The sequence below is a fragment of the Podarcis gaigeae genome (genome assembly GCF_964106915.1).
Source record: "Podarcis gaigeae genome assembly, chromosome: 11".
In the NCBI taxonomy this organism is placed as follows: Eukaryota; Metazoa; Chordata; class Lepidosauria; order Squamata; family Lacertidae; genus Podarcis; species Podarcis gaigeae.
Window position 1 is genome coordinate 62,301,500 of NC_139687.1, and position 14,476 is coordinate 62,315,975.

A 14,476-nucleotide genomic window follows, 5' to 3' on the forward strand; every position below is an offset into this window, starting at 1 on the left:
AGGCCTTTTGATGTTAACACATCTTGAACTTGGCCCAGTAGGAGATTGGCAGCCAGTGAAAGCGCGGCAAGCAGAGGGTCCATACGCTACTGGTTGTTTGCCACCACCGCTGCCCCACAAGCAATCTAGCTGCCTTGTTCTGCATCAGCTGCAACCTCCAACCAACCAGTCCAAGGGTAGCCCCATGTAGAGTGCATTGCAGTAATCCAGCTGTGAGGCTACCAATGCTGGGACATCTGCTTTGTTGTACATGACCCTTGCTCTGAAAAACGTGGTCAAAATTAAAGGGTTCAGGAACTCAGACCAGACCCAGTTTCATAAAATCTTACACAGATTTTACTAAAACGAGAGAGAGAAACTCTCAATAATTGTACAGATTAAAATAGCTCAGAAGGTAAGAAAACAACCAACAGTAACTTATCCAGCTAATGAACATAAAGACTTACACTTAAATCTCTAGCGTCCCTTATCTCTCTCCCCAATTGGCAAACGATCAGTGGCTTTGTTTCAACACCCCCTTCCCTCTTTCAAAAAAAAAAAAAAGCATGATCTGCTTTTTGCCCCCTGGGCAATTCGGCTCCAGGGACCACACATTCGCTCCATAAGACGCACAGACATTTCCCCTTACTTTTTAGGAGGAAAAAAGTGCCTCTTATGGAACGAGAAATATGGTAACTAACTGACCAATCACATCAGTTCTGCCCCCCCTAAAAAAAGCCTGCCCCTCCCAACAAAATTTCTGGCTACGCCCATAGAAGCAGGTGCAGTTCTGCCCTTAGTGAGTTGTCCGTATAATTTTGCTTTGGTTATTCTCTGAGCCCGGACCTCATAGGTTTCTTGCCATATGTGGTTTGGGCTAAAGGGAGCCTTCCTGCCAAGATAGCACCACCGTCAACAGCCATCCGAATGTTAATATTTCCTGGCCCTCCAGCCCTGTAAAACCTCTTCTGCATAAGAGACAAACATTCAGGCAAGGCAGCGTCTTCCTTCTTCTGTTAAATTGCCCGTGGCCTGATTGCCGGAAGGAAGGCGTTGGTGAGGAAACATACGGATCTTTGGTTTCAGGAATCATTAGCAATGATGGAGGGTTGCTGCTCTGCAGGAGCGTTTTCAGCAATATAATTATGTGCAGGACCAGCAGCTCAGTCTCTCGGAAAGATTCCTGGACTTTAAACATTCATAAAAATTTCAGAGATGCTGGAACGTCCAACTCACCCAAAGAGGCAACTCTCGCCTGAACCAATGCAATTTAACAGGGAAGATCAGCTTATCTGGAAGGCCCTGGGATACCCCACGAGTCAGAAATTAATAACTTTGATTTCAGGCAGAACTGGCCAAGTGGAAATAATAATAATAATAATAATAATAATAATAATAATAATAATAATATCCCGCCCTCTCCAGCCGAAGGTGGGCTCAGAGCGGCTAACAACAGTAAAATAATAAAGGTAAAGGTAAAGGTACCCCTGCCCGTACGGGCCAGTCTTGACAGACTCTGGGGTTGTGCGCCCATCTCACTCAAGAGGCCAGGGGCCAGCGCTGTCCGGAGACACTTCCGGGTCATGTGGCCAGCGTGACATCGCTGCTCTGGCGAGCCAGAGCCGCACACGGAAACGCCGTTTACCTTCCCGCTGGTAAGCGGTCCCTATTTATCTACTTGCACCCGGAGGTGCTTTCGAACTGCTAGGTTGGCAGGCGCTGGGACCGAGCAGCGGGAGTGCACCCCGCCGCAGGGATTCGAACCGCCAACCTTTCGAATAATACAGCATTCTAAAATCAGTTCATTATGAAATCAGTTCAAATCAAATTAATGGCAACCATGGGCTAGAGTTCTGTGAGGATTACCAAAGATAGGGACCTTCGGAAAAGGTGCAGCAGAGATTTGCCAAGTTTGAATGCTGGAATTTAAGCTTGTTCAACTCTGACATAAGCTTTAAAGTCGCTGACCAGCTGTGGCCAAATCACTCCATCTCAGCCTCTGTAAAATGGGTTTATTTTTTGATCTTGCAGGGTTTACGTGTTTGTGTGAGACTTAGAGGTGGGGTGGCCTATGGTACGAACTAGGAAGAACAACGCTCTCTGTTGAAATACAGTAATGCTCTCTGTGTGTTTTTAGCAAATTTGTGCTAACTAGGGCCAGAGCCTTTTCAGTACTGGCCCCGACTTGGTGGAACGCTCTGTCACAAGAGACCAGGGCCCTGTGGGACTTGACATCTTTCCGCAGGGCCTGCAAGACGGAGCTGTTCTGCCTGGTGTTTGGTTTGGACTCAGTCTGACCCTTATGTTTCCCTCCCCTTATGGTCTTGATTTATTGGCTACTTTTAAAATGAGGCAGCATTTTAAATTGGTTTTGTCCCCCCCGCCCCCATTATGTTTTTTACTGTGATTTTATTGGTTTAGCTGCCCTGAGCCCAGCTCTGGCCGGGGAGGGCGGGGTATAAATAAAATAATAATAATTATTATTATTATTATTATTATTAATAATAATAATTTATTAAATAATTAATTAAATACAGCTGCAAGTAGTAAGAACATGAAGGCTGGTATTCAGAAACTCTGCTGCCTCTGACCGTGGAGGCAGAACATACCCATTATGGCTAGTAGCCACTAATATTCCTCTCCTCCATGAACTGGTCTTTTGTTGTTTAGTCGTTTAATCGTGTCCAACTCTTCGTGACTCCCTGGACCAGAGCCCGCCAGGCACTCCTGTCTTCCACTGCCTCCTGCAGCTTGCTCAAACTCATGCTGGTAGCTTCGAGAACACTGTCCCACCATCTCGTCCTCTGTCGTCCCCTTCTCCTTGTGCCCTCCATCTTTCCCAGCATCAGGGTCTTTTCCAGGGAGTCTTCTCTTCTCATGAGGTGGCCAAAGTCTTGGAGTCTCAGCTTCAGGATCTGTCCTTCCAGTGAGCCCTCAGGGCTGATTTCCTTCAGAATGGAGAGGTTGGATCTTCTTGCAGTCCATGGGACTCTCAAGAGTCTCCTCCAGCACCATAATTCAAAAGCATCAATTCTTCGGCGATCAGCCTTCTTGATGGTCCAACTCTCACTTCATACACCACTTCATTGAAAAAAATAAAAATAAAAATAAAAACTCAGAGCAGTTTACAAAAATAGATTTTTAAAAATTTGCACCCAGTACCACCTGACCTTTCTATGCCTCTGTAGTGGACGGCTCAGTACCAGCAACAGGTCTTGCACAGACACTGCTCAGTGTTTTCTGAACGACTGAGGTCTTGTGTCGAACATGGATTTTGTGGATGGAAGAGGGGTGAAATTATTATTATTATTATTATTATTATTATTATTATTATTATTATTATCCATGGGACTCTCCAGAGTCTCCTCCAGCACCAGAATTCAAAAGCATCAATTCTTCAGTGATCAGCCTTCTTTATGGTCCAGCTCTCACTTCCATACATCACTACTGAGAAAACCATCACTTTAACTATACGGACCTTTGTTGGCAAGGCGATGTCTCTGCTTTTTAAGCTGAACTGGTCTAGTATTTAGTAAATATATGAGCGAATGGTTTTCCTTATTCTAAAATCAAATCCAGAACAGTAGCCTTGTTAGTCTGTGCAAAGCAATGCATTGGCAAGGGTTGAAAGAAGCTGCATTTCAGGTGGGTTGGAGTAGATGAGCCTCAGGATCCCTCCCAGCTCTACTCTTCTATGATTCTAGACTATATCTTTCTGGGGAACTTGGCTTGTTCTAGTAGGTGGCTACAAGCCCTGATGGCTCTGGATCAAGGCCAAATTAGAAGCCCCCAAGTTAGGCCGTAAAATTCAGTATTCCTAGCAGGATCCTCACTGAGCCTGTTTCTGTTTCCTCAATGGATGGTGAAATATACTCAGTCGAGAGTGGATTTCATGCTCTTTCTTCAGCTGATAGTGGTGAGGAGGAATGGAAGTTCCCCCAGAATGTCTGCTAGACGAAAGAGTTTTCCGTTTTGGAGGTGCTTCGCAAAACGAATTTCCCTATGGGCTTGCTTCGCAAGACGAGAATGTCTTGCGAGTTCCTGTGGGTTTCCCCCCCTTTCCCCCCTTTTTCTAAGCCGCTAAGCCGCTTATCCTCTTATCCGCTAAGCAGATATGCCGCTAAAAGCCGCTAAACCGCTAATAGCGCTAATCCGCTAAGCCGTCAATGGGCTTGCTTCGCAAGACGAAAAAACCGCTAGACGAAGAGACTCGCGGAACGGATTCTTTTCGTCTTGCGAGGCACCACTGTACATTATTTACACAATGGGCCCCATCTGATTGGCTAATTCTGGGATTCTCCTGTAGGCCAATCAGGTTGTGGATTCCCTTCCACCTGGAGCTGGATTGGGTGGCTCCTGTGGACCAATCAGACTGCTGCATTCTGGATCCTATTGTTCTAGGACCAATCAGACTGCTGCATTCTGAATCCTATTCAACTCAGTACATAACAGATAGCCATCAATTGCATGACTGGCTAGAATGAACCATGACTTCTTGACCCTCTGCATAGGACCCAAATTAGGGAAACTTCCTAGGACCTGAATTGGACCAAAAGTGTTGTGCCCTTGGAATGATTTTGCAACGTGCAGAAATATCTCTTGGGAATGGTACCTTTCAGTACTTCCAGACTTCGGGGGGGGGGGGCATTTTACAAGCCCCTTAATATGACAAATTCTGGAAATACCAATGATCAGAAGGCCTCTAGAAAATGCGGTCTGACAATTCTCCTGCCCAGTAACTCATGGAACAGCCATTAGCCTTTTCCCCAACATCTCCCTTGTCTGCGTTTTCTATGATGTCCTTACCCCTGTCACTTGTGCAGCATCTAGCATGCTGTTTATGCTACATGTCTGTTTAATGAGAAGCAGAAGTTGCAGTCATCCGAATCTGACATCCAAATCTGAACTCCAGGTTCTTTGCATTACTATACATTAGCTTGCGGCAGCGTCTCCCGAGGAGCGAGTAGGAATTCTCCATGGGGCTGGAAATGGACGCTTAATAAACAGCCCGGCTCTAAAAATACTTCCATTAAGCCCAATTTCACTGGCCGGATTCGGGATTGCAGAGCAGAGTGAGGAAATTACTGTGATGATCAGGGCTCCGTGCTGCGTGCCGAAGAGAGACAAAGCAGGTATCAGGTGTTAAGTGAAAACTCATCTCCGGGGGGGGGGGGGAGGAAATAATGCAGAGAGCTGAGCAGCAGAATGTCACCAACTCCTTGTATTTTTCCAGTGTTCAAAGTCCTACTCGACGCAATTCCTGGACATCTTTCACGCCCACCATATGGCCGTCGATGCCGTGAGCTGGAACCCGTTCCACAGCAAGGTTTTCATTTCCTGCAGCTCAGACTGGACGGTGAAGATCTGGGACCACAACATTAAGTATGTCCAACCACAGCCTGTGCATTGCCCTGCCGTCATCCCTGTGCACTGGGGGATGGAGGGCAGTTGTGATTTATGCTGATAACCTTTGGAACTCCCTGCCTATTGATCTCAAGCAGGCACCTTCACTGTACTCTTTCTGGCACCTGCTTAAAAAACTATTTTTGTGTGTGTTTTGACATGCCTGCTCAGAGAGTTGATGCAGGTTTTAATCTGTCTTTAGCCTGTGGTTATTTTTTCAGTGTCTTAAATTGTTGCTGCTAATGCTTCTTATTTATAATTTCGCAAACCGCTTTGGCGGGGTGGGGGGGAATAGTGGATGCTGTGTGTGTGTGTGTATAGTCATACCTCGGGTTACAGACGCTTCGGGTTGTGCGATTTTGGGTTGTGCACCGTGCCGAACCTGGAAGTACTAGAACGGGTTACTTCCGGGTTTCAGCGCATGTGCATGCACAGAAGCGCTAAATCGCACTTTGCGCATGCACAGAAATGCCGAATTGCAACCCGTGCGTGCACAGACATGGCGCTGCGGGTTGCGAACATGCTTCCCGTTCACAACCCGAGTGTCCACTCTGTGTGTGTGTGTGTGTGTGTGTATGTAATGCAGTGTATAAAGTCATGCAGTGTATAAAGTTTAAGAAATAAAGAAAGAAAATAAATTATGCCCACATGGGCAGGAGTTCTCTGTGGCTGTTCCCCATGGCTATGGGATGGCCACAGCTTTCCTTCTGCAAAGGTGATGTGTCACTAGACACAGCAAGGCTGGCACAAGTAGTAGCCTGAGCCGATGGGCAAGATGGGTTGGGAGGCCAGAGAAGCAGTCCCTAATCTAAAAGGTGCCCTCCAAAACCCCTTTTGGAGGATGCTGGCTGGAGCAAACAGCTGGATCACACTCAGTTGTGCACAGCAGGGGGGCTGCCTTGTTGGGTCGCAGCTTTGAGGTCACCCAGTGCAGCCACTTGGGGGAGCAAAATGCCCCTGGCAGACTCTGGCCAAAGATGCCCTTCCTTGGCCCACATGTGGGTGCCAACCTTCATCCTCTCCCTGCAGTGGGTCACACCAGAGGGGACTTATTCAGCTGCCCACTGGCCTCAATGGCCCTAAAAGCAAAAGGGGAGCAGAAAAAAGACCTTCTGGGCAGACTGGTTAAACTTCTCTGCCTCCAGGGAACTTTCCTTTGCCTTCTATGGAACTGAACAGGACCTACCTTTTTTTGGAATATCCATGTCCGCTTTCTGTGTGCCATCTATAACCCTTTCCTTTAAACCAGTGGCCTGGCTCAAATTTCTCACGCGGTTTCCTGCCTCTCTGCCTGGGCCTGTTCTTGCCTTGCTTCTGCCCGGAACGGATTCTGCCCAGCCCTGACTCAGAAGGTGGCATCTCCTGACATCCAGGGTCTTTTGCTTTCAGGACTCCCATGTTCATCTACGACCTCAATTCCGCCGTTGGAGATGTTGCTTGGGCTCCATATTCCTCCACCGTCTTTGCTGCGGTTACCACTGACGGGAAGGTAAGTTGATTGTCTGCCTACCTATCTATCATCTCTTGCATGGATTGATGGGTCCTGCTGGTGTCTCAGGTGAGCTTGACTGTAGGCCCTGTTGGGGTAATGCCAGTTTGGTTTCTGACATGCATATAACCAACCATTGTCACATTCCGGTTCACAGGCAATTGAAGTCCCAGCAGGGGACATCAGGACCAGGGCAAGATGGCAGAGTGGGAGCAGGAATGGGGGTCCAGAAGCCAGGAGTCCGAGGGTCAGAGAGCTGGGAGTGAAGAAGCCAAGGGTCCGAGGGTCAGGAAACAAGGAGTCACGAAGGCAGGGGTCTGAGGATCAAGAAGCAAGGCAGTATGCATGTTGCTGTGGCAAAGAGCCGAAGGGAAATGCTGACCTGATATCCCTTCCTGGCTCTTGCCTCCAGGTGCTGTGAGTTACCAATCAGCCTCACCTGTGTGGCCGCACCTTGCCTCTCCAGAACAAACTTAGGAGGGCCCCATTCCTGCAGAGTCCTATTGGTCACAGGGTCTGGCTCCTGCACACACACCTGACAACCATTCAGAAGTGATGCTGATGCATCTTAAGGAAAAGATGGATATTCTTTTCCTATCTGGACATCCCACAGGTACTAGACCAGCCTTATCATGGCAGGAAGCCGTTGACCACCTGTTGATGGTGCCTCTGCCATCTTTGGTTTGTTAGCTGGCCATTCCCCCCCTGGGTCTATACACAAAGTACCACTGGCAGATGTGGACACAGGGACCGCAGGTGGACAGGAAACGGGCTGGGGCACAAGTGGTGGATGTTGATGCTGGTGCAATGCACAGAAAAACCAAGCAAGAGCAATGAATCATAAAACGGTACAATTGGAAGGGACCCCAAGGGTCTTCTAGTCCAACGCCCTGCAATGAAGGATTCACAGCTAAAGCTTCCCTGACAGATGGCCATCCAAACTCTGTTTGGAAACCTCCAAGGAAGGAGAGTCCACCACCTTCCAAGGTCATCCGTAGGCCCAGTGTCAAACAGCCCTTACTATCAGTCATTTTGATTGGCAACCGTCTGCCTTGGGAGATAATGGACAAGTGCAACTTTGGAGCTGTTGGACGGTTGCAGTCCTTGCTGTGGGGAGAGACACGTTTTGTTTCAGCCGGGGCAGGGGAAGGCGTCCAGCTGTGTTGCTGCAGATGCACCATGACATTTCTTCTCTCTTTGCTCCTCCCAGCGGCCATTCCCAGCGGCGTAGCGTGGGTTGTCAGCACCCGGGGCAAGGCAAGTAATTTGCGCCCCCTAACCCGGGGCAAGGCAAGTAATTTGCGCCCCCTAACCCCTAACCTGCCGCCGCTGCCAGCTTCTTCTTGCTGCTGCCTGGTCTGGTCTGGTGTGGTTCTCTCCCGTGCTCAGCACTGCGCTGTGCGGCCGCTGCACTGTCCCTCCCCCAGATAGTCCCTCGCTCTCTCTCCGCACTGGGTGCCGCTGCACTGTCCCTCCCCCAGATAGTCCCTCTCTCTCTCTCCGCACTGCACACCTGGCACCCACCCCCTCCACAGTGGGTGGCGACCCGGCAGCTTGGATCGGATTCGCACAGCCAGCACTGCAGTGAGAGAGAGTGAGTGAGCCAGGTAGGGGCAGAGAGCTGCAAGTGCGAGCGCCCCCCCCCAGATGTTGCGCCCGGTGCAGCCGGCCCCCCCTGCACCCCCCACGCTACGCCACTGGCCATTCCTCCTCTGGTCACTGCTGTGGATGCCCAACTTGTCTGTCTGTCTCCTGGCACCGTGGTCATCAGCAAGGAATTGCCACACGGCAGGGTTGAGGTGGCTAGTTCTTCCTAAAGTTTAGTCGGAACCTCCTTTCTTGCAATTTGAATCCATTGGTTCCAGTGGAGTGGCAGAAAGCAAGCTTGCTGACGTTTACTTAGTGGGGTATCAGGAGGTGCGACGCCTGCCTTTGAACATAAAGCAAAAGAATATTCAGCATAAAACAGAAGAAGCAGTGAAGAAATGTCCTGCATTTTCTCTCGCTTCCTTGGATAAAATCCAGGGCCATGGAAGAGTGCCCCCAACCTGGAAACATTTGTTTATCGGCTACATCCAAAGGCAGAGAAAAGGAACAGCTTACTGCCCCTCTCTTTGGAGGTTTGAACAATCTGTATCCATGCAATGGTCATGTTCACCATTAAAAAAAATAATTGGCAGGGGGAGAAACACAGCTTTCCCTTAGGAGCGGCTGCAAGATCTCTCTATATAGATGGAGATCAGATCTTTGGCAGAGTTATTCTTAAAGACGGTCCTTTCTCCATGGACCAGCACGTTTGGGAAAGGCTGTAGCAGTAGCTGAGCTCGCTGGGGCAGAGCAGACCTTTTTGGTGATGCTTAAACAAGTGCCCAAGATTCATTTTTAATAAAGTCTTTCCTACCCCACATCAGGGGAGCTGAGAATCGCTCATAACCTTTTTGTCCCTCCTGTTCAAATGGCTCAGCTCAATTACTGCGGATAATTCAATCCCGTCCCCTAATGAAGTGCTGCTGGCATCAATTCCGGAAAGGAATATGCTTTAATAGGGATACATGAAGCTACACGAGCACTGCCAGGGGAGGGTAGACTTTGGTATTCAGGAGCAGCCACCTATTTTGCCGTGGCAGAAAACTGTTCTCCTCTCTGCCGCAACCACAACCTAAAATAAAAGGAAGTAAAGAAAGGGAGGTGAGCTCTTTGAGAACCACAGGTTGAATGAACAGTTGCCCTCTGTAGTGGTGCTGGCCAGAGTGAAGGCCCAGGACTGCTTGGCTATTTCAGAGGGCTAATGAGTGATTGGTCAGCATAAGTTTGTAATCTATACCCTTGTGCAAATTAATTGAAACAAACAATATTGCTTATTGTACAAAACTCACGTATACATGTACAGCGGTACCTTGGGTTACATACGCTTCAGATTACATACGCTTCAGGTTACAGACTCTGCTAACCCAGAAATAGTACCTCGCGTTAAGAACTTTGCTTCAGGATGAGAACAGAAATCGGGCTCAGGCGGCACGGTGGCTGCAGGAGGTCCCATTAGCTAAAGTGGTGCTTCAGGTTAAGAACAGTTTCAGGTTAAGAACGGACCTCCGGAACGAATTAAGTACTTAACCCGAGGTACCACTGTACAAATCTCACATATATGTGATTAGTAACGGATATGACCTCCGCTATTTTTAAGCAGCATTTGAACACAGTTTAGCATGGAGTCTACTAGTTTCAAACAGTCATTGTTGATTTTCGGATCCCTGTTCCACACTCGAATCAGAGCCTGAATGAGCTTTTCCATAGTCATACAGTCTACAGCACAGAGGCGACTTTTGCATATAGCCCACAAATTCTCAATGGGATTTACGTCCAGGGAATTCCCTGGCCAATCAAGTAGCTGTATTTGCTGCTCTGTCACGAATTTCTTCACCACTTTTGATGTGTGGCAGGGGGCTAGGTCCTGCTGCAGTATCCCAGTAACGTCAGGATACCTCTTTTCCAGCTCTGGAATAACTCTCTTTTGAAGAACCTCAATATATTGTGGCAAGCGCATCATTCCTTCTATTGGCTGCAGGCTTCCGACACTATAACGATCAACTGATTTTCATGTTTGTTTTGAGTACAAGATTATGAGTAAGATAGGCTTTGTTTCAATTAATTTGCACAAGGTATTTCGGCAAAGGCATGGAGTTGCACGAAAGCGCTTTCCCTTCTTTGCAGGGAGTGTAACTATGGAACTTGCAGGCACAAGAATGCAGAGGCGGCCACTGGTTTGGATGCCTTTTTCAGAAAGAGGATGACACAGATTCAAGGGAGAGCAGGACTACCATAGCGGAGCCTCCATGTTCAGAGGCAGCATACCTTAGCCATGCTCCCTCTTTCCACCAGCCCTCCTTTGAACCTCCCATGAACATTTTTGCCTGCCTGGAATATGTGTTCGAACCCTGGCGGTGCCTCTTGGTTCTCTGCATGGGGGCTGTGCATTGCTCCGCCCATTTTGGACTCCGGTCCCACCCACCACTCCCATGTGGCCCCCATAAAATTTTCCAGAAAGGAATGTGCCCATTGCGTCAAACAGGCTCCCCCATCACTGCTTTAGAATCTCACTCAGTGTTGGGGAGAGTTTTTTAATGAACGGGATACCAGATTGGACTTTTGATCACTTCTCTCCCCAAAATAGGATGGATTCTAGCAATGGATTGGACACAAATGCTGCCTGCCCTGGTTTTTTCCTCCCCAAGCTGCTTTATTTGGCAGACCCAGCAAAGTGATTCTTATCTTCGCACTCTTGATTTTCCTGAGCGTCTCTCTTGATAGACGAGGGCTGCTGAGGTTCGGTTACACGGATTTGCAGAACATATTGGTAGGCCCTTAATGGCGCGAGCTCGAAAATGCGAGTCATCAAGCGCATCCTTTTCTCAGAAAAGGTATCAAAGGCTAAATAATTTCTCTGCCATGTTGCAAAGGATTGAATTAAGCTGCTTCTTTTTCAAAAAGGAAAGGAAAAGAAAGGCATACAAATAAGCAAGACAGTTTAATGTATTGACCACGAAGACTGAGTAGTAATGAGATATTTTGAGATGGATAGATCCTTCGCCGGTGGTAATGGAGCTATTCTTGCCATGACAAATGACCTCAGGATAAATACCAGCCTGCCAAGGGCCTTCTTTGAGTGGCTCAAATGCTTCTTCGATGGATGCTCCTGGGGCCTTTAATTCCTCCTTGCTAAACGGAGCAACCTTTTGAGATTCAGAAGGCTGTAAACTCCGCAACGACCTTCTGGAAACCTGCCAGTGTTTTTCTGAACCACTTTCTGTCAGTCAGAAGAAGGAGGTTTGCCCTTTTCTGCAGGGTAACAACAAAACGGTACTGAGCAGTTGCTTGTATAACAAATGGCAACCCAAATTGGCTTCCTGTGTCAGTTTTTATCAAGGCCGCTGCTCCCATCAGGAGTCTCTGCCATTAATCCTCAACTTACGCATTCTGTATTTCTCCACTTCTCTAATGTCCCATTTGGTGCCAAAGGCTGCAAACTGGTGAAACCTCTCCAGACCATTTGAACAAATGGCCATCCCTCTTGGATGCTTTAGTTGAGATTCCTGCATTGCAGCAAATCTCAGCTATGGCCATGACCACAAGCATATATCTAGGACTGAGGGCAGTACTTTTGAATCTAAGCTTGTGACTTCCTGGACCCTGGAGGAAGGATCCCACCACTTTTTAGAAATGATCACCAACCATGTCCCATAATTAATAACAGGTAGGTAGCTGTGTTGGTCTGCCGTAGTTGAAACAAAATAAAAAATACCTTCCAATAGCACCTTAAAAGGTAAAGGGACCCCTGACCATTAGTTCCAGTCGTGGCTAACTCTGGGGTTGCAGAGCTCATCTTGCTTTATTGGCCGAGGGAGCCGGCGTACAGCTTCCGGGTCATGTGGCCAGCATGACTAAGCCGCTTCTGGCGAACCAGAGCAGCGCACGGAAACGCCGTTTACCTTCCCGCCAGAGCGGTGCCTATTGATCTACTTGCACTTTGACGTGCTTTCAAACTGCTAGGTTGGCAGGAGCAGGGACCGAGCAACGGGAGCTCACCCCATCGCGGGGATTCAAACCACCGACCTTCTGATCGGCAAGTCCTAGGCTCTGTGGTTTAACCCACCGTGCCACCGTGTCCCTTCAATAGCACCTTAGAGACCAACTAAGTTTGTTATTGGTTTGAGCTTTCGTGCATGCAGACAAAAGCTCAAACCAATAACAAACTTAGTTGGTCTCTAAGGTGCTATTGGAAGGAGTTTCCATAATTAATAAAAGTGACTTTGCAACCCTGACACAAGAGGTGCCTCAGTCATACTTGAAGTGTTCCTTGTGCAAGGCCACAAGGACACCATCGCAAGGCAGAGTATCGACAACTTTTCTGCTGTTGGGTTATGTGAACACACACCATAAATGCCTCGCTATGTAACTCATGTTCAAAATACCACAACACACACGTAACTGCTTTATTGTTACTAAGTAGTTCTGTTTGTTGAAGGGACATGGGTGGGTGCTGTGGGTTAAACCACAGAGCCTAGGACGTGCCGATCAGAAGGTCGGCAGTTCGAATCCCCGCGACGGGGTGAGCTCCCGTTGCTCGGTCCCTGCTCCTGCCAACCTAGCAGTTCGAAAGCACATCAAAGTGCAAGTAGATAAATAGGTACCGCTTCGGTGGGAAGGTAAATGCATTTCCATGCGCTGCTCTGGTTCGCCAGAAGCGGCTTAGTCATGCTGGCAACATGACCCGGAAGCTCCCTCAGCCAATAAAGCGAGATGAGCACCGCAACCCCAGAGTCGGCCACAACTGGACCTAATGGTCAGGGGTCCCTTTACCTTTTTGTTTTGTTTGTTACACTCTCAAGACATAGGACTATGCAGGTGGCAAGTTCTTTTGTTACACTTTTAAGACATAGAATGATGCAGAAGGAAGATATCAGTATGAAATGGCATTGCCAATAGGAACTGTACATTGTAATTGTTGGACTTGAAAAGCTTTGGACTTGACTATCCTTGGACTTTACGACAATAAAAACATATAGAAGGTTAATAGTAATACGATATGTTATTGCCATTAGGAACTGTGCTTTGCAATTTTTTGATATGACGATTACAGTTTTATTACATATAATGTTGCGTTACTTTAGATCCAGTTACGTGTGTGTAGGGTTATGTGAGTCAGGAGACTCCAATTCACATTTCGCCCCACCTGCAAACTCCCTTAAGCAAGCCTCCGTCTCCAATAATATGCATTTGGGCTACCCTGCTTGGCTCCTTATACAAATCGTTGCGATAATGAAGAAGAAATGCTCAAAAATCAGTGTGCCACGCAGCTTTCTCATTTCATTTCATTCCACAATCCAAAGAGCCTCCGTGGGGAAGGAAGGAAGGGTTGGGTGGTTCTTAATATGCAGCAAGAAAATGTCATCTCTTCTCTGACTGCTTTGCTCTTTCCAATATTTCTTTGCTCTCCTCTTGTTCGCTTGACAGCGCTACACAAAGGAAGAGGACTTTTTCGGTTTTAATTTGGGCATCTGTATATATAAAGAAAACAGATAAATCTTATATGCCACCCAGTCTGGATAGAGAGCAGCCTTTCAACAGAGCACAGGTTAAAAATCTAACCAGAGATTTCAGAGTCTTTTGCAAAGGTGGTTGACTTCACAGGATACAGCATCTATATTTAGGATATTGTTTTCTGTACTCCACAGTGTTGATGGTTGTCTTCCATCACCTGCAACATAAAGAACCCTCAGGCTCTTTCATCACTCTTTCATCACCCCTGTTGGCAAATGATGTGTGTCTAGCCAGGGAGCTCTTTGAATAAACGTGGCACTCGTTCTGTCTTCCCGGGCATGCAGTCCATACAAAATTAGAAGATGGCACCCTGTTTGCATCGTATGTGTGAAAGTGGCCTTCTACTAAGAGCTTGTTCACTTTCTCACTTTCCCCAATGCTTTCCCTTGGGAAAACCTGATCTTTGCCCCTGAATCAGAGCAAACGTCAATTGGGTTTTCTCTAGATTGATGTTTGCTCCGATTTAGCACTAAAGAGTGGGTTTTCTGGAAGAAAGCAGTGGGGCAG

General features: G+C 47.7%; 1 protein-coding gene across 1 annotated transcript in view; it reads left to right on the forward strand.

Annotated features, from left to right (window-relative positions):
- DNAI1 (dynein axonemal intermediate chain 1) overlaps positions 1-14,476 on the forward strand; it is a 152,813-nt gene that overhangs the window by 84,739 nt on the left and 53,598 nt on the right. Inside the window, exons 17-18 of the mRNA XM_083702694.1 lie at positions 5,213-5,361; positions 6,772-6,871. Coding sequence (XP_083558820.1) covers positions 5,213-5,361; positions 6,772-6,871 — 249 coding nt within the window. The remainder of the gene's footprint in view (positions 1-5,212; positions 5,362-6,771; positions 6,872-14,476) is intronic.